This window comes from Grus americana, chromosome 2, assembly GCF_028858705.1.
Source record: "Grus americana isolate bGruAme1 chromosome 2, bGruAme1.mat, whole genome shotgun sequence".
NCBI lineage: Eukaryota > Metazoa > Chordata > Aves > Gruiformes > Gruidae > Grus > Grus americana.
The window spans coordinates 102,128,139-102,150,617 of NC_072853.1; the positions used below are offsets into that span (position 1 = coordinate 102,128,139).

Genomic DNA, 22,479 nt, shown 5'->3' on the forward strand with positions numbered 1-22,479 from the left:
TCAGTCAACAGCAAAGAAGTAACCCTCTCTCTGATGCACCACCTCAACAGTATGGAAAGCATAGCAGACAGCAATGACTCCCTACAAGGTGTCCCCTAGTGATAAAAAAAGACAAGTAGAAATAGAGTTGGGATCTTCTGCAGATCTTCTTCTCTACTAGGAGCTCTCCATGGGGTTAATCAGAACAAAGGTTGTCAAAGACAGTCTGGCTTGGGTGAGAAAGCCTTCCCTACCACAGGACCATGACCACTGCAGGACACAGGTACAAGAAGTGGGCTTAACTTACAAATTTGCTTGAAGACCCACCCACTCAGGATATTGATTTCTGCAAAGTGCAGAAATTAAATTTGTAACTGCGGGCTGAAATCCAACTTCAGTAGCATCTATGTTTGGGAACACTTAGACAAGAACAATCACAACACTGTTGCTTGACATACAGAAAGCTGGAAATAGCACCAGCCTGGTGAATCTGGTGCCTCAGATGACATATCAGAACATCTGTTTTCTGAAGAACACTGCAAATGATGATCCTCACACTTTCTGTTCTTATTTCAAAAAGAAGGTAAGCACATTCAGATGTACTCCATGGGACCAAGAGATGAGCAGGCAGGTTAAACCCAAGCAGCCTACTGAGCCATTAACAACAAGCTGTAGGATCTTGACACATTAGGTCATCTGTGTATGAAAAGATTTTCAGTGTTTGCATATTTCTAACACTTCTTTCTTTCCTGCTTCACTGGTATGCTAAAGGTCACCTTAGTATGTCAAAAGAAGCAGGCAGAGAAGCCAGCCACAAGCTAGTCTGCTTGAAAGAGGCAAACTGGTTTGTTTCTTTGGTTGGCAAGAAAACATGGTAGTGCAACTTCCCCGCTGTGAGCTTTTTTCTGGTAGAGAAAGAGCTTCACAGGTCAAAACCAAGCCAGGTGACTCTCCTACGACGTGCCATAAAAGCAATGCCAATGTTGATGAGGGCAGAATGTTTCAGACTTCGCTTACTTCAACGCATCTACTTGTTTCTCAGATCTCCTGCTAACAGAGCTGTAGTCAGTGGGCTTGTAAAGCTGATTTGACTGATGAGGATCTCTAGGGAAAGATTTCAAGGGGACTACTCCACTGCCTACCTTTGTTCTAAAATGTACATCAATCAACCAGCTAAGAACTTCCACTTCCCACCTGCAGATAGATAATTTGGTGGAAATACTTAATCAAGCTCCTGTGCTATATTTAACTCAATAGATAGTCCCATGGGTGAAAAATATTCAGTTAATGAGAAATAAAGAAACCAACTTGATAGCAAAACAGGCTATTAAGTCACAAAATAATATGCCTTTGGCAGTAAGTTTAACATCATCACAAATCACACAATAGTTCAGTCCCTTCAAATAATAAAGGACAGAAATATGGTGTAATGCTGACCTCTGTAATCCTATATTTTTACGGTCCAACTGGGTTTCTGTCAAGGGCAGTCTTTGACATGGAGGGTTGGCAGGGCAGGAGGACACTGAAGCTGCAGCACTTCACACTAACAGCTCACAGCTCCTACAGCCTGCCTGGCCTGTGCTTCAGGTCACTTGAAGTGTGACCAGAAAAAACACTCAGGAGACAACAACTACACAGAAGATGACTTTTTGGGGTCAGTATAGTACATTTTCTTTGAACTAGTTCACTACAAGCTACGTAGGTTCTGATTAAAGTGGAGCTCCCACACAGGGTCAGACCTGAGTGAAAAGATCTTTGTTCTGATTTTTCAAGAGCTGTCCTCTTTCCCCAAATTTTGCCTGCAAGTGCTGCAGTCTCTCACAGGCAGACAAATATGGGCAAAAAAGTGCAAAAGCAATTTAAGAATTCTTCACATCCCACGTGGATTTCCTAGTGCTTTTGACTCTCCAGAGAGAAGCCTGCTGTTCATTTACATGGGAAAGAACAATGAAAAGGAACATACAGTGATAGAGTTTGGTTACCAAACATGGCATGGTGTGTTAGCTTCTCTTTTACATTTCAATAGAAATAAAGTAAAACATCCATCTGCATGCATAAAACCTAGAAAAGTTATCATCTGAGTAACACACAACCTATTATTAGTATATAGCTCAGGAATAGTTCCAGCTGTAAAACTACCATCACACTAATAAAGAAAATATTTTAGAAAAGAAATGCTGTCTCCAGAGATTCTCAAAGATAAGGGTAAATTTCAACAATTGCAGCTATAAATCTAGACATTTCCTATCTCTCTGAAAGGCATTAGTGCATCCTAGGGAAATGTGTATATTAAGTACATTGAGGCACTCAATTTCAAAGTAATTGAGTGGTGTTAGGTACCACTAACAATTTTATAGGTGCATTTTAGTGCTTAATGTTAATGCTTAAATACATGACATTTTCTCTGGCACATTAATTATTTCAGTATTAAATAGTTTCCTATATTTTTGTGCTGCATTCACAACAATAGCACATTAAAAAGTTCCTGTATACAGTTATCACTGGATTAAATGTGAATTTTTAGATTTTACCATTATACAGGTAAGTTACCCAATTCACCATGCTTCAGAACAAAACAAAAAGGAACTGCACTCAGTGTAGAGTCTTCAGTTTGGCTGGGTTAACAAGGTGATTATGAAAAAACATATCATTTGATAAGAAGGACTTGCCTGCTTCCTGCAGTAGAAGCAGCAACAGCTATTAGCACTCTTCCATATTCCTGACTCGGCCTCTTCTCCAACACTGCACTTCAAATGCCATTCACTTCCAGAAGAACATTTCTGTTTCTCCTTAAGTGGTGACACATGCCACTTGCCTCAGTGGGTCAAGAGAAACCTCAGATGTTTTGCCAACAGTATCAGCTCTTGCCAAAAGGTTTGGTTAGACCTCAGACAAGTCAGAAAGTAAACTGGTCACAGAGGCAGAGTTACTCTGTCTTACAATGAGACACAATTTTTTCAGAATGTCGTTCAGATACGTTGCTTGACTATTATGACAAAAACTATTGCAACAAGCACAGCTATACCTCTTCTGGGGAGGGGAAATAATCAAAAACAAACAAATAAAACCTCTGTGGATTTTAAAGGACCTGGAGCACTCCCTTACAAATTTTCAGCCAGAATGACTAAAGGGAAAGAAATGGGACAAGTGGGATCTCTCTCCAGTGCTTCATGTACCCTTCACATGTTTTCCACACAATGATAAACCACTAATTTAAAAAAATGCCATAGCAAAAAAATTGTTCCACTAAGAGCTAACAGACTCAGAGCAACTACAAATGGTTTCTCACGTGAAATGGTGAATATAGGCTATTAGCTAGTTTTACTGAGGGCTCATAAATCAAAATGTAGGAAATGGGACATCCTACTTTTGCTCTTGATAACAGAAAAAAAAAATTTTCATACTTACTGCAAAATACCAGAAAGAAAAACAGAACCAGAAAGGAAAGGAGAAAATAAATAAATATAACTTCATTAAATTTCGTTTGAGTCATGTGGCAAATACATTTAAGCAGAACTAGAATAATGTAGTAACAAGGAAGCTCCTTTTGTTAAAATACAAACAAGGCTGAAAATCACTTTGAACAGTAACCTTTTGATGAGAAGCTTAAAGGAACTATTTCCTGGAATGTTTTCCACTTGATCTGGCTGAACAAATATTGGGGAATTTAACTGGAGAAAGATAAGTCTGTAGATGTTCACAAGTCTGCAATTATCACTGTGGTTGGCCTAAAGACTCACAGAAGCATGAGATGGTTTGCTTTTTGTGCTTGGCAAAAGAAAACAGTTCTCACTGGCTTAGTATATGACTCCTCATCAACAGAGATTCACTGAAAGCAGGGATTGCACCCCAACAGAAATCCATTACATGGCTCTGGATTTCTCATCCCATACTGTTGTCTGAATTCAACCTAGAACTTCATCTCCCTCAGCGACTCCCTGCATGACCAGCTAGGTCTATCTAGACTTGCAGAACAGCACACACATCAAACCACCCGTTCCCACTTCAGCTAGCAGGTCTTCATACATGGAGGATAAACAGAGGAGCAAGAAAGAGCTTCTTCCAACATACACTTTAGCTCAGATCAGAGAACTATCTGCCTTGAATAGCTTCTCCTAGTTATGCAAGATTCACAAAGCATGGAAAAGCCGAAGTGAGAAGCAAGCAGTCACTTCTTCAATAAACTTGATTTCTAATCATTTCTGTCAGCAGGTGAAGCAGCACTAGTGCTAAATATGGAGAGATAAATATCTCCCTATATTTGTCTGCTACCTACCGAACTAAGATTTGTCTCTTAGTCACTGCTTGCTGAAAGGACAGAGAAACTATTGGTTCTTCTAGTACTCTTACCTCCACTGGGAAATGAAAGAAAGCAATCAGAAAACTCTGATAACTTAATGCAAGGCTGACAGAGGCAAAGAACAAATTTCTCTTACCTTGGCAAGAGGGGTCCATTTGCTTCCAGGAAACATCTGTAGAAACTTTACTTAAAAAATCCTCAGGCCAGAAAAAACAGCATATAGAAAATCACCATAATGGCACTATACCTATCAGAAAAAGCTACGTGGCTTGGCTGTTCTTAATGTAAGAGGTCTGACCGAGATCTGCCTAGTCACAAGTAGAGGTTCAGAGCAGTTCAGTACTCTGAACAGGAGACTAGATTACAACATGGGGATTTTGAGCTCTGTATAAAGAATTCTGTACTGGCATTTCCCAACAGAAGTCAAAGCATCTGTTTCAAAAAAAAAAGAAAATATGTCAATGATTGAGGGTATCCATGGTATCTTTGCGTCTTACATAATGATTCTGAGCCTTTAAAACTGGTAAGCCAAGCACGCAAGGCCTCTTCTGAGAGGTCAGCTCTGGTAGTCTCTCCCTCATGTTTTTAGCATACATCACTCAATCTGTAAATAGTGGAGATACACCATGATAATTTCAAGGAGAAGAGTATATTCAGTTATAAAGGACAAATGTTTCCAGTCACTTTCACTATAATTGTCATTCTACAGTAAGAAGAAAAAAAAAGAGTAAAAGAGTTGGCTAAAATTATGTCCACTTACCAGCAAAAGGATAGAATGGTATTTGAATCAAGACTAAAATAAACCTGAAATTCAACAAGCTTACTCTTGAAAAGACAATTATGTTATAAAAGATTGTATTTCATTGATCTTTTAAAACTCAAATTTATAAACCTGGTCCTGACTCAAAGTAAACTTACAACTCATGATTCTAGACAAGCAGAGGTACAAAACTGTGCTGTTGGATGACATATGCTGAAGTTTTAGGCCACGATTTGTTATTGCAGACAATTATTAACACTTAAACAGCAGTGAGAAGAAATATCAAATGCTATGAAAAATATAATTTATTTCTCCTGGCAGATATTAATTGCCCTGTATTAATGACTTTTGGAACTATAACTAATGAGGAAAAATAGCCATCCTAGCATGTCAGCAATATCTGTAGCGAGGAGACAGTCTTCTAGCCATTAGAAAAATATGGAGCGCAGGGGAAATATCACACCATAAGATAAGAAAAGCAGTTCTTCAAAGAGGATGTTTATGATTAAATTTCTAAATTGCTGTCACAGCACAGTGGGAGAGAAATTCTGAAAGTGCCTCCAGCAGTCCTGCTGTATGATTAGTCACAGGAGGTATTGGCTAACTGGAGTTCGTGTTTGTGTTATTCCCCCAGGGTCTAGTCATTTTGTTATATAGAACCAGGTAGCTAACCAGGGATCCTCAGGGAGAGCGAGATGTTCTTTGAGCAGACCAGCTCCTTTTCTTCATTTTTTTGCTGAGCAGAACAGTGGGAAAATGGTCAAAATATGTTGTCTATTATGCTTTTATCAAAAGCATAAAGATAGGACCATATTAGTTTAACTTCCTAGGCATACCAAATATCATACACAGCCTCCTGTGGCATGTAAATGAAGCCAGAAATGTAGTGGTTACACATAGGTACATTTCTTGAGCAGAAAGAACTTCTGTAAATTTAGTTAGCCAGAGTAAACGGGCAATTCAAGAACTATACAAGCATATTATTCCACTGTTGCACTGTTTTAACTGAAGATCAAAAGCTACGATATGCTGCTACTATGCTACAGTAGTGTTTATCTTGGTACTGACCAGTATCTTGAAGGACTCCTGTGGAAGCTCTTACTCTTACTGTCTGTTTTACTTTTGCAGAGTTGTTAGAAAAGTGTCGTCTGGACACAGAATCCTCTAGATTCTGGCTTTTTTTGTCTTTCCCTTTGGGAGGCTGAGGTGAGGAACTGTTTTCTCCTGGGTCACTGGATCCAACGGTAGATTTAGACTGCCGATCGTTTCCCTGAAATGAAGTGTATGTAATTATCCATGATGAATACGACAAAGTTGGTTTTTTTTTTCATTTCAATATTATTTCAACCTTGTAATACTAAGGATTTGTATAAGGTGTTAAAAAAGCATATTAATTTACAATCAGTACACTTAAACAATATCTTACACTATCCAGAAAACTATCACATCAACTTACTATATGATCCGACTGATTAAATGCTCCTCAACAACTCACAGAAGAAAATAACGCATTTATTTTAAGGAATAGCGCTTCATTTGATGAAAAGAACAGCTAAGTGAATCTATACATGCACACATATGATATACAGCTATATCTCATCTATGCATACGTGTGGGAAGTCACAAGATGTAACATATATAACTTGTCAATAATTGATTGCCTGCGTAAATGAGACATGGGCATTAATCTGCTAAGTGTCAAAAGCAGCTGAAGAGGAAGACAGGCTTCATGTGGCAGTAACACTGACTGCCAAGTGGACACTTAGAAAGGGGTCTGCCAACACATCGCCTCTGAATTACCTCCAAGGACATCCATCAGTTCCTCTGCTTGCTCTGTGGTGTATCTAGAAACAGAACCAGAAACCTGGTCCTTATATTTTTACAGCTCTGATGTACATATTATCCTGGGTGTACTAGCCAGAGATTTTATTATTTATACAGATTTTTCTTCAGTCTAAATCTGTTCACAATCAACATTTTAAAAACCTGAACTGTATATAGCAGCCCTTTAGTGTGCTGTTTCTATCGTACTACTTTACCAACTGAACACCCTCACCATTGCCTCCCATTAGAGGCTGTCAGCCTCCTACTTTTTCCAGTCTAACAGCACATGCAGTTTCTTCCTAATCCACTTCTGTCAAAACACTCCATGTAACAACAAAATACTCAAGCAGATAGGGCAGAAAACCTTATCAGTATCTGCAACTGTTCACCTTATCACCAAGTGAGCTAAATCATGGAAGACAAATATATTCTACTTCATTGTTTTGCTTAGTGTAGCTGCATGAACAATTCATGTCATTTTAGAACTTGTCCACCAGAACGGCCTTTCATTCTGCAATGGTCAGGGACAATTTATTTTCACCTCACTGCTAAAGTTAAAAGGTAATACCTATATAAAATTAAAATAATTCATAAAAATAGGTCCTGGACAAAATCCTGCATACGTTATTATATTTTTATGTGATTCTTCTAGTTGTCATATAATTGGAAGAAATCAGTTCTGTTTAAAACATCTTACTTAAATGCCATCTAGCTTTCACCATCTAATCTATCATTTATCTACCAATGCCATCAAAACTACCACTTATCGTTTCTGTATAAAGAGAAATGAGGGCATGGCAAAATTTCAGCCTTTTCTAATTCAAACTGGAAACTGTTACTCCCAAGTAACAATAGTAAAAAAGTGTAAATATCAAATTGAAGCAAACAATTGCATGATCTATACCAGTTCAAGCGTTGCATTAGATATTTAAGAGCAGTAATGCATATTCCTGCCTCAAGTTTTGACACTTGTTATCAGCATGTCAAATATTTGAGCACTGGTCTTTTTTTACAATCCCAATGGAATAAAAGTGAATATCAAATAATTTTCTGTATGTGCTGTTAAGTAATAGTAGAAGAGGCAAGAAGTTTAAACTGTTAATGAGTTATTCTTAAGAATGCTAGAATTGCAAAGCTCACATTTTAAAAACAAACATCACTTACAAGTATGTTCTTTACTGAGGTTCCATCTTCTACTGAATTTCAACAGAATGCAACAGAGACTTGTATATTTTATTGCTTATTTTGTTTACTGGCACCAGGCCTTTTTGTTTTGTAATCAGTGAATGGACATGATCAATCACCACAATCAAAATGACAGACTGTGAGTCTGACTCTCCACTGTCTTGTACAGTAAACTGCACTTGTACATAATTAGTGCAAACAGATATTTATATTCTGATCTGGCATAGTTTAAAGCCACAGTGAACTCATTTTGTACACATATAAACAGCTATACAGGCTACAAAGCAGTGGAGGCTCAAGATCTGTATTTAATGGTTAGCTAGGACAAAACACATCAGATAGGAAACTGGTTTATGGCGTTATTCAGACTCAGCATGCAGAAATACCATTTTCTGCAAGACATTTTATAAAAGGTTCTGTGTTTTTCCTTAAGGTGTATAATTTGAATAAATAAATAAATACACAAAGGCAGCAGTTGATCTTTACTATTGAAGGTTTTATAAAAAATAAAGCAGCCATTATTGCAATAATATTTTCTCAGATTTCTTTTGTCTAATTGACACTGCAAATAGCTACAGATTCACCAAGCTTTAATAAGCATACCACCAGGTGGCTGTGGAATTTTTCTCTTCAGATTTAATTAAAACCCAAAGGACAGAGACTTTCTATCTGCCAGAATTAAGCAAAATTAGAAACAAACTTTATTATGGCACTTGATACTTACACTGCCTTTAGACTTCCGAGATCCCACAATCGGAGGTAGTACAGAGACTTTGGAACTGCGGAAATAAGCCGTATCTTATAATCGTGTACACTGTCACTATCACAGACACTATGTATCTATTACCAAGTCAGATAACACCAAGTCGGCTATGGCGACAGAGTTAATTGTTTTATTCACTGCATGTTTTTACTAAGAATCACTCATTTCTGTTCACTAGACTATATTTAAACATATAATCATTAGCTTATTCAAACAAATGCATTACATTTCCCCACAATGCATACTTTATATATAAAATATTTGCAGAGCAGTATTCAGTGAATTACCGTGTGAAAGATCCTTACAACTATTATAAAGAAAAGTTCCAGCAATTTCAACATAACCGTTTACATCAATTGATCAACACAGCTTTTCACTGTCCTTAAATTCATTTGTTGCAAATACTGTTTCCCAAAATACTTTTGAGTTGTTCACATTGTCTACAATTGCTCACTAAAAAGTATATATATATAAATTACACCTCAGTTTACATGCAGAATATGGGACAAATTCTCTGAAGTACAGCAATTGTGGGACAAATTTCCATTTATTTCAGTGAAATGGCTCCCAATTTTCATGTTTTCCAAAGATACTAAAAGGCCAAGTTTCTCCTTACAGACTTCCAGTTCAGGACTCTATTATGTGATAATAATAGCCTCAAAAAATGGACCCAAACATAAAGCATTCTTAAGGGAGTATGTATTCCACAAAACATAACCAAGCAAGAGTAGATCTAGACTGGTATAGCTGCACTCAAACTCATCCAGCTGTACATATATGTACCCCAGGAAAAAAAAAACAAATAACAAAAAACCAAACAAAAAGCCCCCACAAAACAAAACAAAAAAACCCACAAAAAACAACAACAAAACCCCCTAAATGAGGTCAAAATAATCCTTTCTTTGACACTAATTTTGTGATACATGATCAATGGCATGTTTATGAGGTGAAATAGTCTTCTGAATTTCCATTTTCTCTTTTGTTTTTGTTATCTCAACTTTGTCAGAAGTAGTCAATAATGTTTTGCATCCATATTAACCCATCCATCCACCCTTCATTCTCAGAATGATTTTGTACTTTACCGGTGCTACTTTGTAAAAAAATTGACACACACAAGCACGTGAGAAGTATATTACACATGTATAGAACTTACCCCTGTGGCCTTCTCACTGCAGATTTGCTAAACAGCAGATCACCATAGGGCAACTTCTTAAATTTTTCTCTACCCACTGCAACATAAATTTGCCCATTCTCCAAGTCTGACCCATTCTGAACAAGTTTTCCACCTAAAGTGTAAAGCCTGAGAAATATAAAAATGCTTAACATTCAATTAGGTATATTAAGAGCATTGAAAGCTATGTTAATCTAAACTCACTAGATCATATTGAATTTCCAGATATGATACCCGGTAAAGTACAGTGGATGCCATACAATGATCAGTTGCTACATAAACAAAAGAGACAAGACAGAGCAAAATAATGACCTAAATCACAGTTTATATAAAACTAATGAAGTGCTATAACAGATTAAATACTCTCATAATTTCTAAAATGAAATAAATTACTTTGTACTTCAAAGGTCTTTAATGCCTTTTCCCCTGATACTGTGGAAGGGATCTATTCCATGGGTTCAGATAGTTGGAACATGGCTGTACCTGGTGGGGTAAGGCTGGGAGTAGCAGGAAATACAATGATACATTATAAGAAGCAGCTGTGTATCTTAGGCACCTACAATACCAATAGTCAATATATCTATTACACCAGGTAGATTTTTACTATAATAATTTCTGATTGTACACTTTACTGAGAAGGAAGAAATGCATTAGGGGCTGGAGGAAGAGGGGGAGGGCAGGGGTGGTCAACACATTATTTCTATGCTATCCCAATTACTTCATTGTCAAGTTTGTGATTTTGTTTAAGGACAGTCAAAACAATGAGGAAGGAGGAAACAATCCATAATAAATAATAAATAAGCTCTCTCCTCTGAAGCATATTCTAAAACTCAACAATATCTATATTTAATTAAAAATTCAACATTAACAGTTTTGCATTTAAGTTTTAAATGCAGGAATGCTGAATGGCTATCTTAATTGCCTTTCTAGAAGTCTTCTACAGGAGTTACTGCATGTGTTACTCTTAAATTTCAACACAATGCAAGGAGATATAAAATTATATATACACCTATACAATGAATCTTGTAGAACAGAGCCTACCTTGAGAACACCCCTGACTTAAAAAGTGCAAAAATTCTCAATTTAATACAGAAAATCTGCTTAAGTTCATACACATATTGGCACAACTTTGAATAAAGACCAAAAAAAAATTATGCAGGTTATAGAACCAGAATCACAGAACAGCTGAGGTTGGACACAATCTCTGGAGACCGCCTAGTCCCTGCACAGAGCAAGAGCAACTAGAGTAGACTCCTCGGGACTGTGTCCAGGTGTGTTTTGAATAACTACAAGGACGAAGACTCCACAACGTCTCTGGGCAACCTGTTCCAGTGTTTGATGACCCCTACAGTAAATTTTTTTTTTCTTCTGTTCAAGTGGAATTTCCTGTATTTCAGTTTGTGCCCATTGCCTCTTGTCCTGTCACTGAGCACCACTGAGCGGAGCCCAGCTCTGACTTCTTCACTTGTTCCCACCAGGTATTTATACACATTAACAAGATTCCCCTGAGCTTTCTCAGGCTGCAGAGTCCCAGCTCTCCCAGCCCTCCTCACATGACAGGTATCTTCAAGCTCTTCATCTTTGTGGCTCTTTGCTGTGCTTGCTCCAGTGTGTCCATGTTTTTCTTATATTCCCCTCATGAAAGTACCTTGATTTTCTAGGTGTCTCCTGCCATACAGAAGTACCTTGGTTTTCTGAGTGCAAAGACTGCAAGTTCTCAGAGGTGAAATTGCAGCTTTTTAAAATCTTGACCACATTTCTGCTTCCTTGCAAAGAAGTATGCTAACTCTGAAGCACCTCCTTTATATTACTTATATTAACTTTTTAGTGCAAACATTTCACAGGCATGCCAAGCAATTCTAAGAGCAATTTTCACTACCGTGCAGACAACATCAGTTACACACAAACAATGAAAATAAAGCAAGCAATCTAAAAGTCAGCAAGAAGCCTACTTCTGAATTAATCTCACTGTGTTCTGCTAGATTACATTTTGTTTTGGGGAATTCAGGGGGGAAAAAACAGCAAATCAGTGTACCATCATTTAAGAACTGTTTTATATATTTCTATGGTGCTGCAGGTATATAGAGGTACATACAAACGTGACTGTGGGTTTTTGTTCCTGATCCTTCACTTCGCTTGTGTTTTAATGTTATTTTTAATGTACAAGAGCTGTTTGCTTAATATAACTCCTGAGAATGTTATGGATTATCTGGCAATCTCTAGTTGTATTTTTCATCCTGAAAATAATAATCACAGTATCTAAATCAAACATAATTAGTCACTGAAGATGAAAGTGAAATTAAAAATGCATTTTTAAAAAATGGAACTTCAAACAAATAAATAACTATTGACTTAACAAGCATCACACAAGTTTTGTGACACTTACTTCTGAAACCTTCTACCCACCCACCTGGTCACAACCATTCACAGACCACCTGGGTTCTCTCTAGCTAGTATTATGCAACAAAGATGTCCTTGTGGTCACTTCTTATGGTCACTGGGGGATGACCTAGGGCTTGTCCTGTGGCATGTTCAGCCTGGAGAAGAGAAAGGTCCAGGGAGACCTTAGAGCAGCCTTCCAGTACCTGAAGGGGGCCTACAGAAAAGCTGGAGAGGGACTGTTTACAAGGGCATGGAGTGATAGGACAAGGGGTAATGAGTTTAAACTAAAACAGGGTAGATTTAGATTATATATAAGGAAAAAATTCTTCACTGTGAGGGTGGTGAGGCACTGGAACAGGTTGCCCAGAGAAGCTGTGGATGCCCCCTCCCTGGAAGTGTTCAAGGCCAGGTTGGATGGGGCTTTGGGCAACGTGGTCTAGTGGAGGGTGTCCCTGCCCACGGCAGGGGGGTTGGAACTAGATGATCTTTGAGGTCCTTTCCAACCCAAACCATTCTATCATTCTATGTTAGTGGACTTCCATTTTCCCTCCTGAATCCAAGCCAAAAAGTGGCAACCAAAGCAAAGCAAGCATATAAGCTGACAAAGAAGACAGCAAAGATGCAACTTCTTGTGGGACCAATATCAATAAATTCCCAGCTGCTGAAGCACCACGTACCTGCCCATCAGGTAGCCGTACCCCATCCCCACGCACAATCTGGCAAGCAGAAAAGCTACTTTTTCATTTTCTCCTCTCTTATATTTCTTACTTACATCCCTATTCTGATTGGGATAAGCAAATTTTTTTTTTTTAAAAGCCACATGTGAAACTGCGTAAGATGTGGCAGCTTTGCATGTCTTTTAATAACATGGAAAAAACCCCTAACCTGCCATGTATATAATGCAGGTTCTCATAATCCCACTTATCCTTCTTTAATGAGAAATTATATCTTCCCAGCATCAGTGGTCTCACAGGATACTAACATAGTTTCAGTAAACCCCAACAATTAATGTATAACTTATTAAAGAACAACGATCACTTTATTTGATAGGTACTCCTAGCATTTTAAGGAAAAGAAAATGAAAACTGGGTTAATAGAAAACCAGAAAAAAGAAAACATTCAGTAATTCAAAATGTCATGTACATTATCTAATTTTTTAAAGGATTAAAACTGAGCGCTGAAGGGAACTTCTTAAAAGCAATCCTAGCTACGTACAGAATGATTTATGCTTTCATGTACATCATTCGATTTCACCAAGGAGTGACACCGAGTAATGAGAATAAAGTGTGAAAGGTCTTTAAATTGCTGAACAACCTGAGAGCAGAACAAATTGATACGTTGTAAACAGCTGTTACTTTGCTCACTTCTGAGTTACGCTAGCCACGAATTAGATCCAGAAAGCTGCAACACGTGTGCAAGTTTACTGCAAGTAAAAGTGCTAACTAGCCAGATAATAGGAGCAAAGAAATGCAGGGCTGAGGGGAAAAATTAGATGAGAGCTAATAGTCAACAGATAGCATTACCTTAATCTTTTATCGTCTGTATCAGCTCTGGGAAAGCAATCAGAAGAACTGAGAGAGTACTTTATTTTCCCTGATTTGAGAAAGATTTTCGCAGCTTAGCATCAGACGTTGCGTAAGCCGCGAAGAATGATTTTCCACAAAAGGCCCTTTCCCATCTAGAGGAAGGGATTTCTGTAATGTGCTCTGCATGGGGCAACACTGGAATGTCAGTAATTTCCCTGTATACACCCTGGCAGCCTGCTTACACTGCAATGCTTCTCATGGAAATTGTGTATATCATTTTGCTCTAAAACTTACAACCACCACCAGATCCTATTTCAGAGAGCTTATTTTACATCGTAAAAGCATTAAGGGACTGCAACTTACCTATCCAAGAGGTCACCTCCTATTCCTGGGATACCACAACTCAGACTAGCTGAGATACTGGAACTGGCAAACCCCCAACTACAACTTTGGCCTTGGTTCTTATTAGGAGGCTGAGCTGGTGGAGTATAAAGCACATCCTAGTCATAGCACAGGTCTTCAAAACCTAAAGAATCTATGATATTTTCCCTGAAATTGTTTGCCCCAATGGATTTAAAGAACTATCAAAATTAAAAGGTAACAGGGATTGCATCTATTATTGCACATTCCAAACATCAACTTTACTGTGATCATTTATTTTATTCTGACCTGTAATTTAACTATTAATATTAAATATATTGCATTATTATAGTATTATTACATGTCTGTTAACTAAATATTTAACCAAGAAATAACAGTTGAAACAAATTGGTTGTTTGGGGTTGTTTTGGGTTTTTTTAAATAGCAGTTGGAATGAAATGTGAAGGTTACTTGGAGTCAATGTATTTCCATTTTACAGTGTTTCAATGTATTTCAATTTTCTTATAGTGGAATTTCCTGTGAAGCAGGAATGATCCATTATATCTACCTATGGATTTTTAAAAACATATCTACACATATCAAATGTATCTTGCAAATATTCAGCTTCCTGATACCTGTGAACAGCTCCACTTCTGAGGGTAACTTTTCCTGTAACCATTTCGAGAATATGATCCCAGTGATTCAGTGTTTTCCTGGGAATGAGGAGGCGCACTACAGGGCTAATGAGGTCTCCATTAGCAATCAGGCTGAAATAAAGTGAAGTAAAATAATTTGGAGGAGCATTTTAAACAAAACTCATCTGAACTTAAGACACCACCACCCCCCGAAATGGCAGTTCACTAACCGAGAATTCTACTTACAAAATAGTGTAGGGCTCCTGTAGTGGTTTTCGAAATCGTGCTGACACAGTGATTCTACTGTGAGTAACTGGCTTGACCTGCAAGGACAAAAAGAATTAGCAATCACTCAGTCTTCACATTGGGAAAGAGTTTGCCCTGACCACCATCAGAAAGGGGGGCAACGTATCTGCAGTTCCTGTTTTTAAAACATACATTTTATTCCATTCTAACTTCACTTTCTACAGAGCATATATTATTACTGCTGCAGGTTTATATACATGTCGAACAACCATCACAACATAGTATACCACAGTGCAGCATGGTACAACATTTCCACTAAGAGCTCAGAATTGTATGGACATCTTTGGTGACTTCTTAGCTGTTGTTCCTAGAGACCCAAAGCAACACTCCCAAATGCTGTTCTTGCTTTACTGCTCATAACTGTGACACAGGCAATGAAACCATCTTCTCTTTCTAACAATAAATGCTATCTCTAGGTCTTTCTGCTATTATGTAATATGTACTTTTGCTCTTGTATGGGTGTTTACATCCAAATCCATCAGTGATTTATAAAGGTTGTTGAATACTATGCTCATTTTAGAGCAATGACTCACAGGTGAGGGCAACTGCAGATTTTTAGCTCTCAGAGTAAAACATAGGCTATTTAATTCCCAGCTACTTATTCCCTGTACTCTTTTGAACAGACATTGCATTGAGATCAATCAGGTGGCTCAACATTAATGTCATTATACCAAACAGAAAGTTACACAATACCACCTACCTAGCATTCCCTACTACATTTATAAACACACTTTCAAATGAAAAAAAAACAGAAGTGATAAACCCAAACTCCAAAACCATTAGAAAGATGTTGTTAATTCTTCATAATTTGCAAATCAAAATAAGGTGTCAAACCCAAAGAAACATTCAGAAATCACAGTACATGCATTAACAAGTTGCCTACGTTTCTGAAAAACACTATAATAGCCAGCATATAGAGAGATCTGCTTTCAAGTAGATGTACAAAGTTTATTTAAAGTGGCAACATTCCAGTCATTATGTAAAGCAGTCTAATGATGTGATGTATTGCAGTTTTATCACACTCTGTGCTAACTTAACCAATATGTCTCATTTATTTTATGGAAAATGGTGTGGGCTCCAGTGCTTTAGGTCTTTACATGGATTTTCACACAAATTCATTTAGTACTGATAGGATTGCTTTCCAGATCTTTCTCTTGTATATAATGAAAAAAGCAAGAGAGGCGCTCAACCTACCTGATATTTCAAATTAGCTAAAAATGATTACTAAAACAATAAAATCTGACTCCCCATATAACCCAAAGAACCTCACACAGCAAATTCTGCATCAAGCACATAAATTCTGGAGCTAAAATAGCTCTCTTAGGGGAAAAAGCAACCAACAAAACAAAAGCAAAACTGGCATTCCTTGATATACAATCACTTCAAGTGAAAAACAGTAAGAGGTAAACCTGTTGAACAAAATCTTTTCTCAATGTCTGCTGAAAAAGAACAGTATCTATTCTGAATTCAACTCACTTCAGCTTCCCATCTTTCTCAAAAGCCCTTGTGAGCAGCGTAGCCCTCCCAATCTTCTGTTTTCTGAGGGACTCAGAGGACATGAAGGCCTACACTGGTCATGGATGGAGGAAGGCAGAGTTAGCTTTTGCCCAGCAAAGTGACTAAACAGAAGCAATTAGCAGCAGTAGGGGCATGATGATCTGAAACTCAGTGCAAAGGGATATTTTGGCCAGAGACTTCTACAAGAGGAGAGACAGCAAGAAAGATGCTATTGCTGCATTGTGCCAGCAATGCTTGTGGACCAGGCTAGAAAGCAGGCTCCTGGAATGGCTGAGGACCTCCCCTTCATGCAAGCAAATTTCTAGGCAGCACGTTTACTCCTTAAGATCTATGTCCTAGATACTTGTTTGTCTTGGTCTCATACAATGAGAAATTTTATAGTAGACTGTACATAAGCTATGCCTTAATGCCCAAGAATGCCTAAAGTAATTGCAATTCACAGACTTGCTGTTAATTCCAGTGTGCTCTGATTCAGGTGGAAGATTCACACCTGCTACTACAGGCTTGGAAAGAGAGTAAGAGGTTGTTATCATACAGCTCATTAGGGGAGGCAAAGAAATTTTTGGAGACTGCCAAATAATTTAGGAGCTCAGCCAGTCTTGCAGAAACATTCAAAGCACATTTTTCAGAGTATAACTTGTCATTTACGTCACCAGCTTCTAGGTTGCCAGGCCAATCCCCTATAAAGTTTTCAATATATGTAACTAGCAAAGCCTTATATCACTTTTTCTGAAAATGGATTCCTTTCCATTCCCAATGCTCACTTACGCTGTTGATACCTATACTCTCACACACTCCAAACAGTCTATCAAACCAAGTTCTCTGATTCAGTCTGCAACACCCAGGTTTCAATGATCCATGCTTTACTGGAACTAGTTAGAAAGCATTTGCTAAGCATAAAGAAGCCCTTTAGGATAGTCCCAGCTGTGCCCAATTATTTAGTTGTTCCTGCAAGCTGATGAAACCATTAATTTTGATGTAGGCTCCTCAGAAGGCCATCATGTTATTGCATGCAGCCCAATCAGTGGGCCCCTGAGAAAACAAGCAACCTGACAGATGTTAGGGCTCATTTATTATTCAAAGGATTGTATTTCTGCCAATAATAGATACTGTAGCATCAGCTTGCAAGTCTGTTGGGTTACTTTCTCAAAGAGTCATTAAGCCTTCTGTGGCCTAAGTCAGCCCGGCTCTTAAACAAGCAAACTGCAGGGGACTATAAGACGGGACCAGCTTGGGTGGAGACTTGATATTTGTCTTTTCTACCTAAACCAGAACAAAATACAAACTTCCATTGTTTTGCTAAGCATGTTTAAATAAATGTACCTCCTGTATTAAAAGGTGAAAAAAATGTTAGTGCAATATTACATTTGCTAATGTAACACCACAAAAATCAGTGCATGGAAACACTAAGATGACTATGACAGTATTAAAACACCCACAAGTACTTAACACAGTGCACAGATAAGACCTCAGTTTCTGGGAGCCTGGAACACAGTAGCCCAGACTAAATGAAGCAGATGCTGAACTACGGTGACACAGAACTCTCTGAAGAGTCTTTTGCCACACCTGATGTGAACAGTGGGGGCAAGCATACTGTATCTTTCCTTGGGGTCCCACATACTCTTAGGCAGATGTTTAGGCTATAATTGTTTGTCTGGAAGAGGAGAAATGACTAAAGTCTTTAGGACTCCTTGCCTCCTGAAGGCACGTTTTACACCTGATTTGCTTCAGGGGCCAAAAGAAAGATAAACTCTTTATATTCATCCAGGACACAAGGACACTGATGCTGCAAATGAGAGAGAGGAAAAGAGAAAATAAATATATAAATTATAAGAAAATTAAAAACAAACAAACAAACAAAAACCCCAGAGAGAAGTGCCTGCACAGGGGTGCTGCAAATAAGCTGTGTACAACACCTTTAATTTTGAAGCAGACATGCAAGCAACTACAGTATAGTATAATATAGTACTCCACAATGCACAAGAGAACTCTTGCAGATGCCCAATAAATGTCCTGGCTACAGCATTATACATCAAGCTCTCCAAGTACAGCAGCACAAAAACTTGGCACAAGCTACCCTAGCCTGCTCTTAAGCCACTCTCTTAATAAACAGTTTGGCTAAATCTGTACTGCAGTGATTTTAAGAAAAGAGAAACAAACAAACAAACCACCCTATACACTGTTCTTCTAATTAACCTGACTGTCCTAGGTTTTCTGGGGTTTGGTTTTTTGGGAGGTTTTTTTGGCACAGTCTTCAAGTTACTACCTCATAGAGTTGAGAACAACTTCTGTCCGACCAATGTTAAACTATTTAAGGTTATGAAAAGCAAGCCACATAATTTCAATATACAGAAGTATACTTTAATAACAGACCAAGTGCTCAGCCACTGTAAATCAATCTAGTTCCTTTGAAGAATCTGGAGTTATGCCAAACCACCCCAGTGGAAGACGTGATCCAGGATTTAATTAAAGAATAAGTGGTTCTGCTCCTATTTTGTTTGTAGGAGGTACCACAGCGTTGCAGTGTCTGGAATAGCCTGACCCCTCTGGCACTGCAGAGTTACATATTAACAACGATGTGGTCTTGGGTGAAAGTTTGTGCTTACATTAAGAGACCAGCATCACTAGCCCCCTAAACCCTCTGTTTTCTTTTAATTTCACTAGCCGCATTCTCAGCTGATGTAAATCAGCACTTTCCCATTTACGTCAGCAATTGTAAGCAGATTTACATTAATCAATGGTCTGGCTCCATTATGATTTTATCTTTAAATTTTGTACAATTTCAGTTTGTTTGAAAAGACCCAATCAAGGGCGCCTTCCATATCCTACTGACAAATGTTGCCAACATTTCATAATTTGTGATGAGATACTCATCTGAGATATTACATGACAACATACAGCAGTAACACAAAGCATTTAGAGGAGGAAGGAGAAAGCATTTTATCAGTTGAAACTCAGAGGGAACTTTAAGTAAACTGGAGGCAATCAATTAAATGAGAATTTGCAAGGCAACAAGAGCTAAACATAGTTGGAAATACACCATGGGATCACAGACACTCAAAACCACCATAATTTTTACCTTTCTATTCCACAAAGAATTTATTATTTCCCACAGTGTCCCTTATACCAACAGCAGCATGGATCTTTCTTGCTTCAGAAAGGAGTTACCACCTGTTAAATAACTTTGCAGAGCACCTTGCAGAGTCTGGGAAAAAACAAGGCAGCTAAACTCAACACAGGTTAGATTCTGGGAGTGGGGATCAACCTGCAGTGTTTGAGATCTCTCTAAACACTCAGATTTTGGAATACATTCTACAGAGAGTCTCTTAGAGCCCAGCTTTTACCTTCAGCCATAATTCACTGTGGTTGAATTTGTGTTGCTGAATGTTAGCTGTAGCTGAGTGCCTCCTAACATCCCTTTGAAAATACAAAGCCAAGATGCAGATCAACATCTAACTGAAACATGGTAAAAAAAATCCACAGCTTCACAGCTGCTTTATAACAACATTCTATACATTTTTTCCCTTATACTAAAATATATGCTAAATATTAACAATGTTTAACAAACACATACAAAACACTTAGCAAACACGTACAACACATTGCACAATCCACTTTAGGTACTTACATCTTCCACTGTTGACTGTTGGCAAAAAAAAAAAAAAAAAAAAGAAAAAGATCAGCAGCCAAACCATTACCTCAGGGAATCATACTATCATATGCATGCATATGAAAAATAGTTTTTGTAAGAAAACAATTTTGAATTAGCATGTGCCTATCCACATGTGTATGCATGTATATAATGTGTGTGTATGCATATACTTATACACTAATTTAATATAATTTTCATACAAAAATTTCTATTGTGTATATGTTTAGCTGACCACATGAAAGACTGAAGATCAACTAAAACCGTGTTATTCCTTTTTAGAACATTATGGATGGGCTTGCTTGTGTAATGCTTCTAAGTCAAAGAAGTTTTACATTGGGAACAGAATGTTACATATATGACATTACAAGGAAATCATCACTGAGAAAGGCTATTCGTTAAGGACTCTGAGCAACACACACACACTGGTTTGAAATAAACAGGTAAAAAAGAACGGTTTTCACTTCTTTCTTCAGAAATATGTTAACTAGTAAAAGGTAAAAACCATAATCCCTAAAATGGAGATGCAGCAAAATAATGTGCATTCGGTTTGGTTGGTGTGAACCTATTTGCTGATCTCCACGCATAAAGTTTTTGCTTCTATGAATGCTACGTTATACTTTTCACTCTTATTATTCAAATATAGACTGGAAAGTGGGAAAGACCCAGTAAACTACCCAACCTCCTGTTGGCTACTCGGGACTTGCAAGAGGCATGTGACACTTCAGAGAATCAATCCTTTCATATCAGAAAACTATGCAGTTCATTAAATAGTATTTTAATTGTTCTCTGAACATACCACACTGCATATTTAGTTTCTAAAAAGGTGACTTTTATGCACTTGAGAGTAGTTTCAAATAGAAACATGCCATTCTTAGCTTTCCTTTTCCCTCCAGTGCATATTAAATAGAGACATGCTAAATACAGAGGTATGGCAGCACTTTCACAGGCTGCCATGAAGACACAGGCTACTTATCCATAGCTAAGAAATGGTATGACTATCTGATTTATTTCCTTTTCTTACCAGAAGTGCCCCCCGTCAAAGGTGGCAACTGAATAATTGCAAGATTTACAGGTTTACATGTATTTATAAAACTATCCTGGATGGCAGCAAAACAAGTCAAAACCCATAACCTCCCTGAATGAAGTGCTCTGTGCTGGTTTGATTTATACAGGTTTAAGAGCTGGTGTTTCTTATTGCTGTATTAACATAGACTTGGGTACTATGAACATCTCACTCATTACTCATGTCACTTCATAATTAACCTTTTGAAGTTTTAAATATTTCAACACAATGTCACATTCCAAATTTATCAGTTCATGCAATGACCCATGGCTTTGCAAGTTTGTTAATCAATGTGCCCAGGAAAATTGAGAACAAATATTTGCATTCCCCTAGGGTAGAACTGGGGTCAAAAGAACCAAAACCCCATTTATACACACCATCACCACCCTGTGATGATGTGTAAAGAAAAGAATGTTCAAGGTTCAGTGATCAAAAGCAAATTAGAACGATAAGGTTTCTAAAGCTATTACAGCATAGGAAACATCTTATCTTACCTATTTCATGGAAATGCAACTTTTTTTATATGAGCATTTTTATACATTTGATGAAAGATGCAGAGTCAAACTCACTGAGGTGTTTGGTCAGTACAAAACCATTTTAGTTATCGTATGCATTAATTAACCTGAATATCTACATTCCCCTGGCTACTTTGCATTGCTAGATGGTACACTGGATAGTACAGAAGAGCCTTGAGCAAGAGACTACTAGCCTTTCTACTGGTATGGATACAAAGCACCACTCAAACTGCTATTAACTGACCGGATTTCCAGGCTTACGTAAATAGGTCACAACACCACGGCAGTACACAAACTTTTCAGCCCACATAAAGCATAGATGAGCCAGAAATGAACTATGCCAGAACAACCAGTCATGTACTGATTCAGGGAGCCTTCTAGGCTGCAAGTCTCATACAAAATTCCCAAAGTATTTATTCAAGGTAAATCACCCTCCTTTCCAGCCACAGTAAGTGAAATGGAGTTCATATCCCCTCTGCATCTGGGGGGTAAGTCTCACTCCATCTAGCTAAGCTCTGGAAGGAAAAATGTTTCACATAG

General features: G+C 37.9%; 1 protein-coding gene across 3 annotated transcripts in view; it reads right to left on the reverse strand.

The window, feature by feature from the left end:
- The window catches only part of DCDC2 (doublecortin domain containing 2), a 72,705-nt gene that overhangs the window by 34,776 nt on the left and 15,450 nt on the right, over nucleotides 1-22,479 (reverse strand). For 2 of the 3 annotated variants that reach the window (XM_054817243.1, XM_054817245.1), the window contains exons 3-8: nucleotides 20,338-20,352; nucleotides 15,132-15,208; nucleotides 14,886-15,017; nucleotides 9,965-10,111; nucleotides 8,773-8,827; nucleotides 6,108-6,309 (exon numbers count right to left, since the gene is read on the reverse strand). In XM_054817243.1, the coding sequence (XP_054673218.1) occupies nucleotides 6,108-6,309; nucleotides 8,773-8,827; nucleotides 9,965-10,111; nucleotides 14,886-15,017; nucleotides 15,132-15,208; nucleotides 20,338-20,352 (628 nt within the window). The remainder of the gene's footprint in view (nucleotides 1-6,107; nucleotides 6,310-8,772; nucleotides 8,828-9,964; nucleotides 10,112-14,885; nucleotides 15,018-15,131; nucleotides 15,209-20,337; nucleotides 20,353-22,479) is intronic. The other variant, XM_054817244.1, reaches the window with a different exon arrangement.